General features: G+C 52.2%; 2 protein-coding genes across 7 annotated transcripts in view; one reads left to right on the forward strand and one right to left on the reverse strand.

The window, feature by feature from the left end:
• The window catches only part of PC (pyruvate carboxylase), a 245306-nt gene extending 232165 nt beyond the window's left edge, over positions 1-13141 (reverse strand). For 3 of the 6 annotated variants that reach the window (XM_065552954.1, XM_065552957.1, XM_024100272.3), the window contains exon 1: positions 5752-5861. The gene's annotated coding sequence lies outside the window, so the exon portion shown is untranslated. Of the gene's footprint in view, positions 1-4186; positions 4206-5751; positions 5862-12928 lie in introns of those variants that run through there. The other 3 variants (XM_065552955.1, XM_065552958.1, XM_065552956.1) reach the window with 2 other exon arrangements.
• Positions 9652-15522, forward strand: C7H11orf86 (chromosome 7 C11orf86 homolog). Its single transcript, XM_008179643.4, has 2 exons — positions 9652-10125; positions 13731-15522. Exons 1-2 carry the CDS (start codon positions 9826-9828, stop codon positions 13836-13838), a joined length of 408 nt encoding a protein of 135 aa, XP_008177865.1. The 5' UTR covers positions 9652-9825; the 3' UTR covers positions 13839-15522.
• The last annotated feature ends 2038 nt before the right edge of the window (positions 15523-17560 follow it).

A 17560-nucleotide genomic window follows, 5' to 3' on the forward strand; every position in this document is an offset into this window, starting at 1 on the left:
TGCTGCCCCACAATCATTAACTGATCAATGTTTAAATAATTAGCTAATTAGCCTCTGATTGAAACAAAAAAAACTTTCATCAGACACCTCCAGAAGACAAACTACATTGTATTACAAGTCACACAGGCAAGCCAGTAAAGGAAGAGAGGGCACAGCCGCCATACACTGCTCTCAGTGATCCCTGCAGCCAGGATAAACTGTCCTAACCCTGCAGCCAGGGAAATTGCAGACACATTATGCCTTAAAGGAGAACCCATTATGGGTTTGACACAGAATCTACCAGATCAGATTCTTTGTCCTGGGTTATACAGAGCTGGTGGGATAATAGGATTATTTTCCACTGAACATTTGGATCCCCCCCTACACAGAAATTTAGATACCAACAAATATCAGCCAAAACCAGAAATAATTTAATTTGAAAGTCACATCAAGGTGCCTCATGCTCCCATTCTCCTCTATAGGCCAGCCTCCCTGGTCAGAGTATGTCTCCCACGATGCAGCAGTCTCCCCTCTTGCAGAAGGCAGGTGGTACATATATCATGGTAACACCTGGCCACAGTGCATCTTGGGAAATGTAGTTCAGCTGCCTCATGCTCCCATTCCCCTCTCTTGACTGAGTTCCTTAGTCAGACTATATCTCCCATGATGCAGCACAATGTCTCTTCTTGAAGAGGGGAGGCAGTGTATCATGAGAGTCCACAGCCATGATGCATCATGGGAGATGAAGTACAGCCAGGGAGACTAGCAAACAGAGAATGGGGACATGAGGCAACCAAACTACAATTCCCATGAGACTCTGCAGCTGCATTTCCAAATCAATGCATTTTAGTTTTTGGGCATTTGTTTTTTTTGTCAAAAAAAAAAAAAATCATCAGTGTTCCATGGAAGGAGACAATTTTCAACAAAAATTATGTCTAGCCAAAAAACTTACTTCTCCATTAACAAAAAAAAAAAAAAAAAGTTTTGACAACAAAATTTCAGCCAGCCCTAGTGTTCTGCAGGAGGCCAGACTAGATGATCAGAATGGTCCCTTCTAGCCTTAAAAACTATGAAGCCCACTATGGAAATAAAATGGGGTCTGTTCTCTCTTTACAATCCAGCCTGAAAGGATCTTTTCCAAACACTTTTTCCTGCTTAAAATATCAGATCTTAAAACGCAACTTCTGTTTTGCCAGAGGTCATTTTGGAAGACCATGCAGGATGGGAGCTCTCTCAGTCCTTATCTGAGGGACTGAGTTGACTGAATGAAAATTAACTTAGTTAAAAAAAGAAAAGAAAAAGTCTTCATCCAGAACCAAAAGAGAGTACAGATCCTCATTTCCCTCTTAAGTAGGAGTGGGCCTAGAGGAAACAGCCATGTGATCTAGTAGGTAGAGCACTGGACTGGGATTCAGGATTCTGTTCCCAGCTCTGCCACTAGCCTACTGGGTGACTGTGGGCAAGTCGCTTCCCCTTCCCATGCCTCAGTTTCCCAAACTGTAAAATGGGGCTAGAGATACTGACCTCCTTTGGGAGGTACTTCGATGTCTACTGATGAAAAGTACTATAGAAAAGCTGGATATAATTATCATCATCACTTACCCTCAAATTGTTATATACGAGGCTGAGCATTAAGACCTGCACTACTCTTGCAGCCTGGGGCGCTGTCTGTGAGGATAATGCAAGATGGATGAGCTAAAGCCAAACATGCCCTTGTAGATTTGAGGCCTGCAACTGGCTGTGCCCCAGCCCCGTTTAGGGTGACCAGACAGCAAGTGTGAAAAATGAGGACGGGGGGGGGTAATAGGAGCCTATATAAGAAAAAGACCCCAAAATCGGGACATCTGGTCACCCTAGCCCCGTTCCATTCAGAGCCCAAATCCCTGACACAGCAAGATAGAGGTTAGAAAGCCGTTCTCAGTTTCAGAGACAAGGAAGCATCTGGGAAACCAGTCAGGGAGGAAAGGCAGCATGGTGCTCCGAGTCGGCACTGCAAGGCGCAGAAAGTTCCTGGGGAAGATACAAAGCTCTCAGCGAGGCAGGGTGAGACCTGAGCGCACACAGCGATGAGAGGCAGGGAGGACAACCTGTGTCTTGGGCTGAAAAGGAGACTCACATTTTGTCATGAGAGAGGCAATGGTGGAAGCTGTATTGTGAGGAGAGCTCTTCCCACCATGCCATCCAATTCTGAGCTCATGGGGGAGCAGCATGATCTGGGGGCGGGGCGGGGGGGTGTATGCTAGATTGGAACTAAGTAGACCTGGATTCTGTTCCCAGCTCTGCCACTGACCTGCTGTATGACCCCAGGCAAGTTCCTCTCCCACCCTTTGTCCATTTAGACTGTGAGCGTCACTTCAGGGCAGAGACAGTCTTTTGCTATGTGCCGGCGGGGTGCCTAGCCTGATGGAGGGCCATGCAGCACCCTGTCCGACACGACTCCCATCTTGGTTGAGGGGTCTATGCAACGCCCAGCATAACAGAACCCTCCCCCAATCTTGTCTGGGACCTTCAGTTACTACCATTATACTAATTAGTAACAACATGTCACAGCAGGAAGATCAGGAAGAACATGCCCCAGCGACTTCAACACACAGGACCAATGCTCCATTCACACAGCACCAAGCTGCCAACTTCAGAGCTAAACACAGAGACCTTGTCCCATAAGCTAAATCTCCATCACGGGGGGCAGATCCACAGTCCTCCCCACATCCACTCAGATGGCAGCATCCTCTCCAGTTAGAGACCACTGTGAGAACCAGGCCCACAAGCTCACCCAGCTGATGGCCATCATGGGCCCCACTACAAACCATGCCCTCCTGTCTCAATAGACAGATCAGTTTTCCCACTGTAGTGGTGCATCTTTTCCCCTCATCTCATTAAGTCCCTCCCCATTTGCCACTACCTGAATCAGACCCTGAGCTCCAATCACAGAGCAGGAAGCCAGACACCTCATGCCCCTACAGACAGAAGTTAGCACAGAAAACAGAGCCCTAGAGATGATGCCCTCCCAATACATACCAGCACTAGGCTCCCTTACAAACCTGAAGGCTACTTCCAGACCCTACCTCCCTTCCCATTACAGACCAGTACCTGAAAGAGGACACAACCAGTATGATCAATGGTCTCAACCATTCCAAGTGGTCCATGGGATCAGAGAAGTGGTCCCATTGGGGAGAATGGTCTATATCATGGGGGTTGTGAAGAGAGACCAATCCAAGGCTGTCAGGCAGCACATCACAAGAGATCTTTCAAGACGTTCATGTCTGCAATCAAAACAGATGCCTGGTGTGGCACCAGCAACCCCAGAGTGATAATTACCAGGCAATGAATCTTCACTAACTTAAGAGTTATGGCTGAGATCGTATCACACGTGTACAAAGACAGTCCTAAAGGGTTACACATTCAGGAATGCTGCAGGTGAAAGCGTTGTTGGTATTAACCTTAACTCTGCCCACTCTGTATCCCCAAGCCCTCACAAAAATGCCCTAAAAGAAAAACATACCTGCGTGTCTAGTCGGGTATGCCAATGGGTATGGGATGATATAACCCACACACCCTCTTCCCGAGGCAGAGTCCTGTACTGGTATACCCTTATTAATTAAATTATTATTATATTAAGCCTTCAACCTTACAGCAATACAGACCAATTAACCCTACCCCTGCACTACAAACTGTGCCACCTCAATAGAGACTAGTGCAGGTCCTATACACTACATACCACAGCCCCATTTCCCCAACACAGACCATTACCCAAATACCACAGACTTGTCCATCCTTCCCAATATAGCCCAATCTATCCCCTCTCATTACAACAACAGAAGACCCACACCCAGTCCATATTGAGGAATATAGACTGGTCCATATTGAGGCAACAAGAACTAAGGATGACTCCATATTATGGAGATACAGACCACTCAATCCAGAGAGATGGAATGGCTCCACAGTGTCAGAAGGCCAAGGACAGGTCTACACCAAGAGATAGATACTAGTCCATATTAAGGGGTAGAGAATCTAGGTCTGAGTCCATATCACAGAGTTATGGACCAATCTCAATTGGGGAAGGGAACCTGGGCCAGAAACTTCTCTATTTTCTAAGGGAGGTATAATTTATGAGAGAGGGAACTAAGCCATTTCCCACCAGAAGTTGTTCCAGTCCCTACTGGAAGATAGAGACAAGTTAATAACGTGAGGGAAAGAAGATACAGACCAATCTCCCACAATGCTCCTTGCCACACAGTGCCCCAAAGGGCATTAGGGTGGTCACGTCCAAACCCTATGGGGGGAGAAGAGAGAAAGGTTTGTATTGGGCATCTGGGACTGGTCCATATGCACCATGCAGCAGAGTCCATACTGGGGGGCAAAGGGTACCCCAAGATGGTTCCCTGAGAAGGAAATGTAGGCATTGGAGTGGTCTGTATTAGAGAGACCCCACAGTGGGTAGAAAGGAGGTGGGTTTGTATGGGACAGCTGGGCCTGGTCCAGATAGAGCAATACAGCACTGGGGATACACAGGGAAGCCCAAATCAGTCTCCTGGATATGTCAGGACCCCTAATATGGACTAGCCTGAGGAGACACAGCTCACTTCCTGACATAGACTGGTCCATATGGCATGATACAGGCTAGTCTCCAAAAGAAGCATGGACTAGTCTGAAAGCCTGGCATTCCAGAGGAACCCCAACTCAGCCCCTGCCAGGGACTGTCCCATATAGGACAATACAATCCAGTCCATACATGAGTGTGAAGGCCACAGTCTGGTTTGTAATGGGGGGGAGGAGCAGATCCATAAGGGTGGCAATCTAGGCCAGTCCCCAAGAAAGGTCCATATCAGCAAAGAGTTGCAGTTCAATCACTGGTGCACATGTGGCAATTCAGCCCAGTCCATACAGGGATGACAAGGGAATCTGGTCAATACAGAGAAGAAGGGACTAGTCCATATGGAGCCATACAACCTAGTACATGCCAGGGATGGGGGAGCCCAGCCCAGTCCTTGACAGGTGTGATCATACAGGCGATACAGCCTGGTTCAGGGGTGGGGGAGGGAGAAGACTGGACCAAACAAGGAGGAGGGAGAATCCAACACTGGTGCATATGAGGGGATACAGCCTAATCCATATGGGGAAGTGAGGGAGGAGCTGGCCCATACCGTGCAATAAAGCCCAGTGTATACAGGATGGGGAGCAACTGGAATATACAGTGAGGAGAGACCTAGCCCTGGTCCATATGGGACCATACAACTTGGTCCATAGGGAAGGAGCAGGAGCTGGTTCATACGGGAGGGAGCTCAGTCCTGGTCAATACAGGGGATGGAGAGAGTTCATCCCTGGTGTATGCAGGAGGGGCTGGTCCAAATTCTGGGGGTGCAGCCCTGATCCATACAAGGGAATAAAGCCCACTCCATAGGGGAAGGAACTAGTCCATATGCAGGAATAGTCCATATGGAGAGAGTAAGGGCTGATTCATATGCAAGGGGAGGGGGTGTCCAGTCCTGGTCCCTGCATGGGGGGGGGGGGGACTGGTCCATACAAGGGAGAGGGGCTCCAGCCCTGGTCTATGAAGTGGGAGGGGCTAGTCCATACGGGTGTAGGGGGAAGATCCAGCCCTGGTCCATGCAGGGCGGAGGGGCTGGTCCATACAGGGGAGAAGGGGTCCAGCCCTAGTCGATGAAGGGAAGGGGGTGTCCAGCCCTGGCCAATGCGGGGGGAGGGGCTAGTCCATATGGGGGTGTCGGGGCCCCAGCCCGCCCTGTCCCCCTCCCAGCGGGTCCCTCTTACCCCGCGGCGCGTCAGCCGCTTGCTCCCCAGCTGTCAGGTACCAGCCACCGCAACTTCCTCAGGCACCTCCGCCCCCTCGTACCCTGCCCCGCCCACGTGGCTTCTCATTGGCTGTTCCTTTAGAAAGCCACCTCCCATTGGTCGCTTTTGCCACACCCCTATTTCCCCTCGGTCGCGCCCCCAGAGCCCCATCTGTGGCCGAGCAGACCTGTCACTCAGCGGTTCAAGCCTGCCGCCATCCCGCCCCCCCGATGACTTGACCACCTCTCTATTGGCCGCCCCTAAGATCTGATGCCTGGCATTGGCCAGCATCTCTCATTCTTTTTTTCTATTGGACATACAATTGTCAATCGGCGTCCCAGAGCCCCGCCTAAAGGGGGACGTGGATGTACCATGGTGAACCCGCCCCCATCTAGGAACGGACATTGGCTGTCCGACTAAAACCTCTCCTGCCGCGATTGGTTGGAGGAAGGAAGGGGCGGGCCCCAACATAGTGGGCGTGGCCGAGTGAGTCATTCAGCCAGCCAGGCAGGGAACACGTGACCGTAACACTATGCGGCGCGGGCCCGGCAGCCGGGGAGGTGAGGCGCGTGCTGAACGAGTGTGGGGACAGTGCCTGTGCGCTGCAGGGGGACCCCGCCCGAGGCTGCACACTGGCTGGGGTGCCCCTTAGGGGAGGGGCGGGACAATCCCCCTCCCCAGGGTCTGTAATAACCAAACAGCGAGCGGCGTCAGGCTGCATCAGGCGGAGGGGCTGGACTGCCCTCAGCACCGCCCCCTTTACATACCCTGAGCTGCCCACTCGGGCTTCCCACCTTCCACGTTGCAACTCTGCCTTGCAAGGCCGCTACGCCAGGGCCCCATCGCTCTGGGGACGGTGAAGTGGCCACTGGGAGGCAGGCAAGAGAACCCAAAGTGACCTCCCTCATATAATCAGGCCAGGGGAGAGCTCGAGGACTCTGAGCCCTGGGGAATCCACCTTCACTGTGCCTAGCATAGGGCTTATACCGCACAGAGGACTTGTTCTGATTCCATCCACCCGCATTTCTCTGTCCCAGCCCCCCCCAAAAAACCACCTCACTCTCTCTCTCCTACACACGTGGCCTTAGGATCAAGTCCCTGCTGAATGAGCCCTTCTGCTGCAAGGTGACTGGGTGGTGACAAAGGGATGGCATGATTGGTAGCTGCTCCTCCACACATCATAAACCGGCAGTGGGTGATGGAAATGAACCAGCAAGTAGAAAAGAGAAAGGGGATGCTGAGGGGATCATCCCAGGGAGCAAGCCCTGCTGAGAGCACTGTAGCTGTGCAAATATGTGCATCAACTCTGTGCCCATTTTCTGCAGCACTGTAGTTCATGCTTTTACAGCTCCCTCCTGAAAGGTATTAGCATGGCAGAGTCCTCTCTCCTTAGGCAGGTTCAGCTCATCAGGGCTTGCAAAGCTAATGAGGGTCAAGGCATACAGAACACCCTACTACTGCAGGAAATGGAGGACCAGGGCTCAACAAGGGACACTCACCCTTGGGAGACTGCTGACCCCAGCATGGTGCTAGGGGTTGCTGTGAGGCAGGGAGCTGAGCAAGGGACACACTCCCCTCGCAGTCAGTGCAGATGCCCATGCCCCAGTGCAGCAGTAGAGGGTGCTGTGCACTTTATAATGCTGCATTTTGGACAGGGACATAGAGCCAAGCTCATCCCCTTCCACTGAGGGTCTCTTTCTGGACCGTAGCCCCAGAGGTCACTGCAGTTAAACACCAGAAAGAGAAGCTCTGACCTCCCCCACAGCCTCTGTGGGTCAAGGCTCCCTTTCCACGCATTTGTTGCTCTCCTCTTCAGCACCATCGCAGATCTGATTCGCCACTGAATTTACAATACTCAGGAGTCACACACAAGGAGCAGCAGTGTAGGGACAGGGCTGCATCAAATCACTTTAGGGGGGTAGTTGCTTTCCCAGAGGGACCATTTATTCAGGGCTCAAGAGGTTATCCCACTATATGAGTCTTAGATGTGAGCAAGAGAGATGGTTTCCATTGCTGCTACACCAATGACGCAAGTACTGGAGCAGATTTAATCCTTAGTAGATGCTGTATATTACAGCATCATAACAGGCACTGTACAGACAGCCCCAGCTGAGATCAAGGCCCTTGTTGACCAGGCACTGCACAGACCCTACCTGCAACGGGGGTCCCTGTCATGCTGGGAGCTGCATGAATCTCAGCCAGGATCAGCCCCCCCTTCCCCCCCCATCATGCCGGGTGCTGCACAGACTCACAGTCCCTGCCCCACAGAGCTCAGTCTAAATAGGCAAAGGGTGGGAGGAGAAACAGGTGCAACATAGGGAAGGGCCTTGCTCATGGTCACCCAGCAGATCAGTGGCAGAGGTGGGAATAGAACCCATGTGTCCTGAGTCCTAGCCTAGTGTCCTAGCCCTTGGGACGACTGTGCTGCTGCTGTCCCTGGGGGCCAGGAAGCAAGGGTAGCAGCTTCTTGAGCTTTTCCTCCGTGCTACTGATTTTAGCAACATGTCACTGTTAAAACAACTCTGGGCATGTGCCCATCACTCTGATGTGTGTTGGGGGGGAAGCCGCAGGGGCTTACAAGGGTCTTGCCAGTCATGGACCTGGGAGCAGCTGAGGACTGGGAGCAATGGGATACAGGGAGCAGCTGGGATCGGAGTGCAGTGGAAGCCCAGGCCCTTGTCAAACTGCTTTGCCAGCAGATAGAGAGGGAAGTGGTTTGGGCAGGTGGAAGCAGGCTCATGCTCCATTCCCCACAGGCACCCTGTGACAGGCTAGTCCCCATGAGCTCACAGTCAGCTGGGTCTGTGTCAAAGGACCAGCCCCACCCCACATAGTCACCAGGCCCCCAGTCTCTCTCCCCCCCCCCCCCCCCCAGCCTCTCATAGGCTAGACTCACAGTCAGTGTCACACAACCAGCTTCCTTTAGGCACCCGGCTCCCCCTCCCCCAGCCTGGAGTTGCCCTGGTGCCCAGAGGGGAAGGAGCATCCCCTTCAGGCTAGTTCTCTTCCCAGGGGTGCAGCAGCATCCCCTGGGGCTCTAATATTTACCTGCTGAAATGCTGAGCTCCCCCCTCACCCTTCCCTCAGGAGGGACTGGGATTTGAGAGCAGCAGATAGGAAGCCAGGGCTAAGAGATGTTGGAACTGGGAGAGACAAGGCTCTCCAGTTACTCAGCCCACTAGATGCCCCTTACCCTGTAGCTTCAGTTTCCCCGTTTTGCTTCATGTCCCTCCCTCAGGAGCAATCAGCCCCAGCAACAGCGGCTCTGAGCCTCCCTGCACCAGACTTCAAGCACTTAAAGGGTTAATCTGGGAGGGTAGGAGCCTGAAAGTTTTGAGGGGCAGTTTGGTTCTGGACTCCAGTTTTCTTCCTAGCCCAGGCAGAGTCTGATTATAGCACCTAGCTCTTACCCAGTGCTTTCAAAGCACTTTACTGAGGCTGTCAGTATAATTACCCCTATGTGACAGACGGGGAAGCCAAGGCACTGAGGGGACATGACTTGCCCAAGGTCACTGGGGTGGCACCCAGGACCCCACATGCCAGGCACTGCCCAGATCTTGCCAGACCAGCCAGCTGCAGCAATAAGGCATCAGGACCCAGGCCGGGGGCTCTAAGCTGCTAACAGGGTTCCTGCTCTCTGCCCATTAGACCTTCATTGACTGTGCTGCTACAGCAGCAACGTTTGACCCCACAGGGCAACGTGGAGGGACTTCTGATGAGTAGCAGCATCTACCTTTGACCTCATGGGCTGAGATTTGCAGGGGGGAGAGGGGGGAAGAGAAAAGAACTTTGTGATAAGGCAGCCAGAGCAGGGACCTTTGGCCCATGGGACTGGAGGGGAAAGGGGAATTTCCATAAGAGGCCTGATTGGATGGGGTGGCACCCACAGGTGCCACACCCACCCCAACGGGTGAATCAGCCAGAGCAAAAAAGGGAAGCTAGAACCACTTGCCTTTGGGGATCTGGCCAGGACAGGAGCATTTGGCCTCTGCGGGTCAGCAGGGACAGGATCAGACTCTGTCAGCTCCAGATCAGGCCACCCCCACTCCAGAGATGGCCCATGGCAGGAGCTTCCGGAGAGCATACTCCCTCCGCACCCCCAAATCCCCCAGCCTCCTGGATTCTACCTACGGCCGACTGGAGGATAAAACAGAGAGCTCGGACAAGGCTAAGCAGAGGGCAAAGAGGAGAGCTGTGAGCCTGAGGGGGTGGAAGAGTGGGGTGGAAGAGTCCCCAGCTGAGAGGACCCCCACCCCAGGGGAGATGCCCCACTCACTAAGCCCCGATGATGGGGAGCTGCTGATCGGAGAGGCTCAGAGCAAGGGCTCTCACAGGATGAAGCAGTGCAAGAAGGTAACAGCTTGGAAACCCAGGGGGTGACATGGGATGGGTTTGGGGGTGCACTGGTGGGAGCCCCCCCAATGTTTTCCTGGCCTTCCCACCAACCCCATCCCAGCCTAGATTTTTCCCAGCAGCCCTTGGGGGTTTCCATTCCTTCAGATGCCCCTCCTTCCAATCTTCTCCACTGGTGGAGTTTTCTGCCCCTTACCGCCCCCCCCAACCCAGTTACCCCCTGTACCCCTCTCCAATATCCTATCCCAACCCCTCTGATCCAGTGAGGTCATTACCCTTTCTGCCTTTACCAATCCCCAGCTCCACTCTTCTATCAGTGGCATTTCCCCCCCTTCCCCCAACACACACACAGGGGAAGTTACCACCCCCCTCCCTGTCCCATCCCTGCCAGACCCTCCCATCTCCAGCAGTGCTATTTTCTACCCCTCACCTCAAGGGGTGCTAAAATTTTTACTGCCCTCTCATGCTTGGTGGCAGAGGACTCTGCAGGCCCCCACCCCATGGAAGGCTGCTAATGGCTTATACTGGGGTTTGGTTTCTAAAGAGTGAATACATGGCAGCTGATGATGCAAGTGTGTAACAGGCATGAAGTTATAAACCCTGCCAGGAGAGGGCATTATACATTGTTATACCCCTTTTGATCTGTCAGGCTCTAACCATTTATTTAGACCTCTGTTAACCCTTTATCCATGGAGGGGGAAAGTGACCCAGTACTCTGGGTGTTAGCCTGCAACTCAGACTGCAGTAAATTCCCTGGTCCACGACCCAACTTAGACAAGTTTTAGTTTTACAGTAAGGGGAAACTGAGTCAGACGCAGAAGACAGTAGCTTTGCACTGCCTTGCTAGCATTGTTGTGAAGATAGCTACACTAAGGGTTGAGAGGCCCCCAGCTAATGGTGGTGTGAGATGGTCTCCCCCCACTCTGGGGTCAGATCAGAGCCGGCACCCCCTAGAGGAGTAGGTCTATTCCTCCCCCCCCGAGCCAGCCTGTTTCCCTCCCTGAATGGAAGCCAGCACCTGCTAGAGGGGAAAAGCCCCACATATCACTCCCTGCCCCCACAAGCCAGACAGTGGTGGGGTGCTGTTAAGCCTTTGGAAGTGGGGAGAATTTGTCCCACTTTAGGGGATGGGGAGGAAGAAGGAAAGAAAAATAGCCTTCTAAGCAGGACCAGGTAGGAAATGGTTGTCCCATCCTATGACAATTTGAGATTTCAAAAGCTCTTCCCCACCCCCAAACACACACCAGAAAGTTGGTGAACGCAACTGAAAACAGTTTTGAGTCAGATCCATTAAAACAAAACATTTCAGTATTAAAGTCTAAATGAAGTTAAATTTCAAACAAAAAAATAGCTTCAAAGCAAAATATCAGATGTTTGTTAAACAAATATCAAGACAGGACATTCCAGGCCCCTCCTCCCCCAATGTTTTATCAAGCCAGGAAATTAATCAAACCGACCCTTTTCACAAACTGGGTTGGTTTCAACTAATCAGCATTTTTTGGCCAAGAATGTTTTGTTGACTAGCTCCCAAGCATCTGTAACAGAACCCTCCCTTATCAGAGTTCAGCCCGCTATAGTTCAAGTTGAGACTTGCTTTCTGCTCAACATACGGTTTTTGTAAGTCCTCAAAAATATATCAGCTGACTCAAATGGTCTTGAAAAACTGCCATGCCTCATGGGGGCCTTGGCTAGAATTAGCACTACAGCTATGGTCTCTTTGAACAGGGATTTACAAGATAGAGTGCCCCAAGATCTCACATGGTGCATAAACCTCCTAGTTCTTATTAGGGAGTGTTTTGATCACATTAGTGCCTAGTAATTCTTCCCCCTCACACACCTCTCACTAGCTGTATTGAGGTAGCACCTACAGACCAGGGTCCCATTGGCCTCAAATGCCATACTAAACTAGAACCAAGCAGCAGTCACTGCCCTGAGGAGCTTACAGTCCCAGTACCCATGGCATCTAGGCCTTTTGGAAATTTAATAGCTTAGTTATTGCAATGCCCCAGGGAGCCGGGCTCCCCCGCCCCTCAGCCTCAAGATGGGCAATAGCTTAGGGATCAGCCTCTGCTCAGGGGACATTTGGGATTATAACAGGGCAGAAAGCTCAGGCTGTAACCCAGGGGTAGGCAACTTATGGCACACGTGCCAAAGGCAGCACTTGAGCTGATTTTCAGTAGCACTCACACCACACTGTCCGGGTCCTGGCCACTGGTCCGGGGGACTCTGCATTTTAATTTAATTTTAAATGAAGCTTCTTAAACATTTTAAAAGCCTTATTTACTTTACATACAACAATAGTTTAGTTATATATTATAGACTTATAGAAAGATCTTCTAAAAATGTTTAGATGTATCACTGGCACGTGAAACCTTAAATCAGAGTGAATAAATGAAGACTCGGCACACCACTTCTGAAAGGTTGCCGACCCCTGCTGTAACCCAACTTCTGATGGGCTGAGCACCCCCTGGAGAGGAAAATGGCCACAGCCCCTTCACCATGCCTCAGACCCAAACCTGCTCCCCTTCAGGCACATAAAAGGTCAAGGCCCCCTCACAGCCAGGTCCTGCCAATCACACCACAGACACTTGCCGTAACAAGCCACCTTTGCTGAGGGCTCCTTTAGTTACATATAAGCACTAGACCCACCCCACCAGAGTTTTAAATATAGGTCCAGATGTCTGTTTATAGGTTTTCCCAAGACTCTCATCCTTCACCATCCAGCCAGATCCTTCTCCCATCTTACAGGCCCCACAGATTCCCCAGGGTTCCCCCCAAACTTCCCAGTTGTGGGGTTACTCACCAGTCCCAGGTATTTAGTGTCTATCCCACTGGGCTCCTCTCTGTAATCCCACCTTGGACTTCCCCTGGATCCTGTCCCTTAGCCAGGACAGCAGCCTCCTGGACCAGTCCACTGAGCCTTTCATTTCTCAGCAGCACATCTCTGTGCCCCTGCCAGCAACCACCTAGAAGTTTGCCTCCTGCTTCCCTCATCTAGGGATTCTAGCAGCCATAGCCCTCAGCTAACCTAAGTTAGGCCTGCAGAGAGCATTTTATGAGAAGCTCCCAGCCCCTCCTCAGCTGGGACTGATCACTAACTGAAGTGGCCCCAGGTGGAATTAGGTGAGCTGCTAAACAGTCCCTGCTGGGAAGCATCTAATTAGTCACGGGCCTGTGCTCGTTCCCTCTTAAAGGGGCCTAGCACCCTGTGACAGGCTGGATTGGAGCCTTTCCCTAGAGGGGAAGGTCCTGTATCCCACCCCCTGCGCTAGACAGTCCCCCTGCCCTGGGGTCAGATAGGAGCCAGCATCCCCATTCCCAACACCCTGAGCCAGCCAGTCCCCTGGCTTGGTGGGCACCGCTTCTCCCAGCCTGTCTTCATAGAAGCAATTCTCAGCTCAGCCAGGGGGAATCTCAGCCTACAGCCTACTGGAACCCCAGCTGTGACTTTGTCCCCAGCTTCCCGGGAGCAGCCCCTAGGCCAGCCCCACCTGATACCTGCTGTCATGGCCTTTGCGCCTGCCTTGGGGCGGGAGGCAAATCATGGAGGGGTCCCATCAGAGCACACCCTTTCTTGACCTTTCACCCTGTTCTCTACCCTCCAGCAGGTGGACCGAGCCCTCCGCAGAGGCTGGGAGACCTTTGTGGCTAACCTATACAGCGTGACACTGAGCCGCCCAGCTCCCCCCTCCGAGGCTGCCCCCTTGCGGTGAGAACACGTTGAGGAACCAGAAGAAGAAACAATGACTCTGGGTGGCTGGGCCACCCCCAGAGACATGAACTTCCTAGAGCAGCATCAGCCACTGATCTGGCTGCATTGGGGACAGGGTGCTTTTTTATAACGACTGGAGATGGGCCTGGGCCACCCATCCGGATCTGTCCCCCAATCGATCTGTCCCCCAACACTGATCCATCATCCGTCCATCCCCATATACACCTCTCTGTCTGCCCTCATATACACTTAGCTATCCATCCATCCATCCCCACAGACACCCATCTGTCTATCCCCATATACACCTGTCTAGCCATCCATCCCCACAGGCCCCCATCTGTCTATCCCCAAATATACCTGTCTAGCTATCCATCCCCATAGACACCCATCTGTCTATCCCCATATACAACCTATTTATCCCTACATGCCCCTCTATCTATCCCCCTATACATCTATCCATCCCCATAGACACCCGTTCCGTTTGCCTATCCCCACATAGGTCTATCCATCCATCCCGATACACCTCTCTCTCTCTATCGATACATCTCTATCTACCTGCACATGCATCCTCCTCCTTACCTTCATACATACCTGTCTCTCTAAGTTTCTCTCCTATGGTCCAGGGTGGCTGGAGTACAAGTTCCCAGCCTGGCCCCCTCGCTGGTAACCTGGGAACAGAAATCTCAGCTCCGACTACATTTCTCCTGCTAGGCCTCCATCCAAACCCGTAACCATCGGTGCTACTCCCCAGCCCTTGCTGCTGCTCACCTAGCCGGAGCTGTAATGCCCGGGCAGTATTTCCCTGCATGTCGGCAACCATGGAGGCGGAGGGGACGGGGTGTGCTGGCTACACTGTAAATAGTCTCCGAGTCACAGGGACTCCCATTATTAATCCCACCCTCATTAACCTGCCCTAACACAGCAATCCAACCCAGGAGCATGGCACTAAGGGACTCAGACTGTCTCCTGCTGTGGGGTGGGAAGGGAAAGGAACCAAGTGATTTTTCAGGGGGGTTGATTTTTCACTAGGCAGAGCCACAGGGACTCCTTAGTAGCCCCCCTTCCCAGTGTGGGTACATCCCAGGCACAGGGGCATCAAACTGGCTACTGCTGGGCAGAGCCAGACATGCCTGTGAAAGGAGCGTCTGGGGTTCCCTTGGAAAGCCGGAGGGTGCTGGGGGAGGGGAGCCATGCCAGCCCCAGAGGACGCCACACCCACAGCAGGCAGTGGGCAGTGCCAGGCCCAGAGAGGCCCTGCCCAGTGCAGACAGGGCAAAGGGTGCCTGATGGCAGGCAAAGTAGTGAGTCTGGAACCTGTCTGGCCACCCCATCCTCAGGCCCACACACTTGGGAGCCTTGGGGGTCAAGTGCTCTCGCTAGCAGGGGGGGATACAAGTCGCTCCCTGGCAGGTCTTCAGCAACAGGGACCAAACCAGTGCCCTCTGGATCTAAATGCAAAAGCCTCTCCTGCCTGAGCTAAAAGCCAGGGCTCTGCCAGGTTCCTCAACCTGTGTATGTGGCCCAGCCGCCACTAGAGGGGGACAAAGCACCATGCTGAGTGCCCCAGCGGTCTGTGGCCTTGGTGGAATGAAGGGTTGCCATGTTTTCAGCATTGTATGAACGGTCCTTATAACCTGATGTGCTGCATGCCCTGCGCTAATAAACCCTGAAACCCCACCACAGCATCTGAGCCTGCTTTCATTACCACCCCAGACATGGCCCCTTCTGCCATGAACTAGGTGAGAGGGATGGGGCAGCATGGCTGAGGGGTGGGGTGGCACTGGGCCACTACCACTGTCCAACTGAGATCCCACAGACACTGAGCCATGGGCCCTAAGGAGCCAGAATGCTCCTCAGAACAGGCCACATGATCGGGAGCCAGGACTCCTGGGTTCTCTGCTTGGATCTAGGAGAGAAGTGGCGTCCAATGGTTAGAGCAGGGAAGCTGAGAGTCAGAACTCTTGGGTTTTATTTCAGAATAGGAGGTGGGGGGGGGGGGGAGTGTCTAATGGATACAAGTAGGAATTTAGGGCCAGGACACCTGGGTTCCATCCCTGGGCTTAGCAAGGGCGTGGGATTTGGTGGTTAGAGTGGAGAAGCTGGGAGTCCGGACTCATGGGTTAGGTTCCTGAATCTAAGAGAGGATGGGGTCTACTGGTAAGAAAAAGGAATTGGAAGGCAGGACTTCCAGCTTCCCTTCCCATTTGCCTCCGCATTGGAGAAAGTCCAGAGAAGAGCAACAAAAATTATTAAAGGTCTAGAAAACATGACCTATGAGGGAAGATTGAAAAAACTGGGTTTGTTTAGGAGAAGACTGAGAGGGGCTATGATAAGAGTTTTCAAGTACGTAAAAGGTTGTTACAAGGAGAAGGGAGAAAAATTGTTCTTCTTAACCTCTGCGGATTGGACAATCGGGCTTAAATTGCAGCAAGGGCGGTTTAGGTTGGACATTGGGAAAAACTTCCTGTCAGAGTGGTTAAGCACTGAAATAAATTGCCTAGGGAGGTTCTGGAATCTCCATCATTGGGGATTTTTACGAGCAGGTTGGACAAACACCTGTCAGGGATGGTCTAGACAATACTTAGTCCTGCCTTGAGTGCAGGGGACTGGACTAGATGACCTCTCGAGGTCCCTTCCAGTTCTATGATTAATGGTAGGTACCATTACTATGAGGTCCGCAGGTGGGAAAGCGCACTGTGTTATATAACTCAGAGCACGTTGTAAATAACACGACTCCCACAGAGCCAAAGTCCACCCCTCAGGGCTGTCAGCCCAAGGTGGCGAGCACTAGAAAGGTGCTATCACAGCAGGATCATTGCAACATGGAAATCTTCCCCAAGCCATGTTGGGAGCTGTTTGCCTTGTATCAGCCAGGCCCCTGGGGGTGAAGGAAAAAGCCACAATCTCCCACCATCACCCGATGCTACAAATTATTCACAGATTGTTGCCTCTTTGACCTGAGCAGTTCCCAAACAATCAGGGCTTTGTAGGGATGTTTTCATTTGCAGCAGAAATGTGAGATATGAGTCAAGTCTATTCTGGGGGTAGTTTTGTTTATACATTTAAAAAAATGGACCCAGAGTGCTGTTGCCCTTGACACAGTACAAGCCCCCAACCGATCAGGACAAATAAGAGAGTTTTTGATTTGCTGGAAAGTCTTAAAATAACAAAACACACCCATAGGACCACGGTCTACTCCCAGTGCTGCAGGCTGGGACCTGCTGCTTTACTCAAGGGCATCACAACAGAGTTGGGGGGAAACTCCCCACCACCAGCAGCTAAAGCAAGAAGTAAGGGAGGGGTGGAGCACCGTTCCATCCCAGAATACTCTGGGTAACCCAATTAACTATCATGACCACTTTATTACATCCAGGGCTCATTATTTTATTAACATGCCAGACCTAGCTACGTACCCACTGCAGCTCAGGGGGTGGGGTGGAGATGTTGCAGCAGCTTGTCACTCACAGGACACAGTGGTAGTGGGCTCACCTGCTATTTAAATGGATCCCACCCTATTCCTATGCACTACACACGGGTCACATCTGAGGCACAGGATATGAATTTTCTTTGCAACTGAGGGAGACCCTGCAGATTTTAGAGTAACCCAAAGCAGCCAGTACATGGTGTTTGGGCTCATTTTATTTCTGCTCTTTAGCCAAGCCTCTGGCAGTGTTATGGATTATAAGGGCAGAAGGAACCATTATTAGCATTTGGGGGGCGACA

The sequence above is a fragment of the Chrysemys picta genome, chromosome 7 (genome assembly GCF_011386835.1).
Source record: "Chrysemys picta bellii isolate R12L10 chromosome 7, ASM1138683v2, whole genome shotgun sequence".
Classification (NCBI taxonomy): Eukaryota; Metazoa; Chordata; order Testudines; family Emydidae; genus Chrysemys; species Chrysemys picta.

Coding starts and splice junctions, on each gene's coding strand:
- C7H11orf86 (XM_008179643.4), top strand. CDS start 9,826: ATGGCCCATGGCAGGAGCTTCCGGAGAGCATACTCCCTCCGCACCCCC. Junction 10,126..13,730: donor GGATGAAGCAGTGCAAGAAG/GTAACAGCTTGG, acceptor TCTACCCTCCAG/CAGGTGGACCGAGCCCTCCG.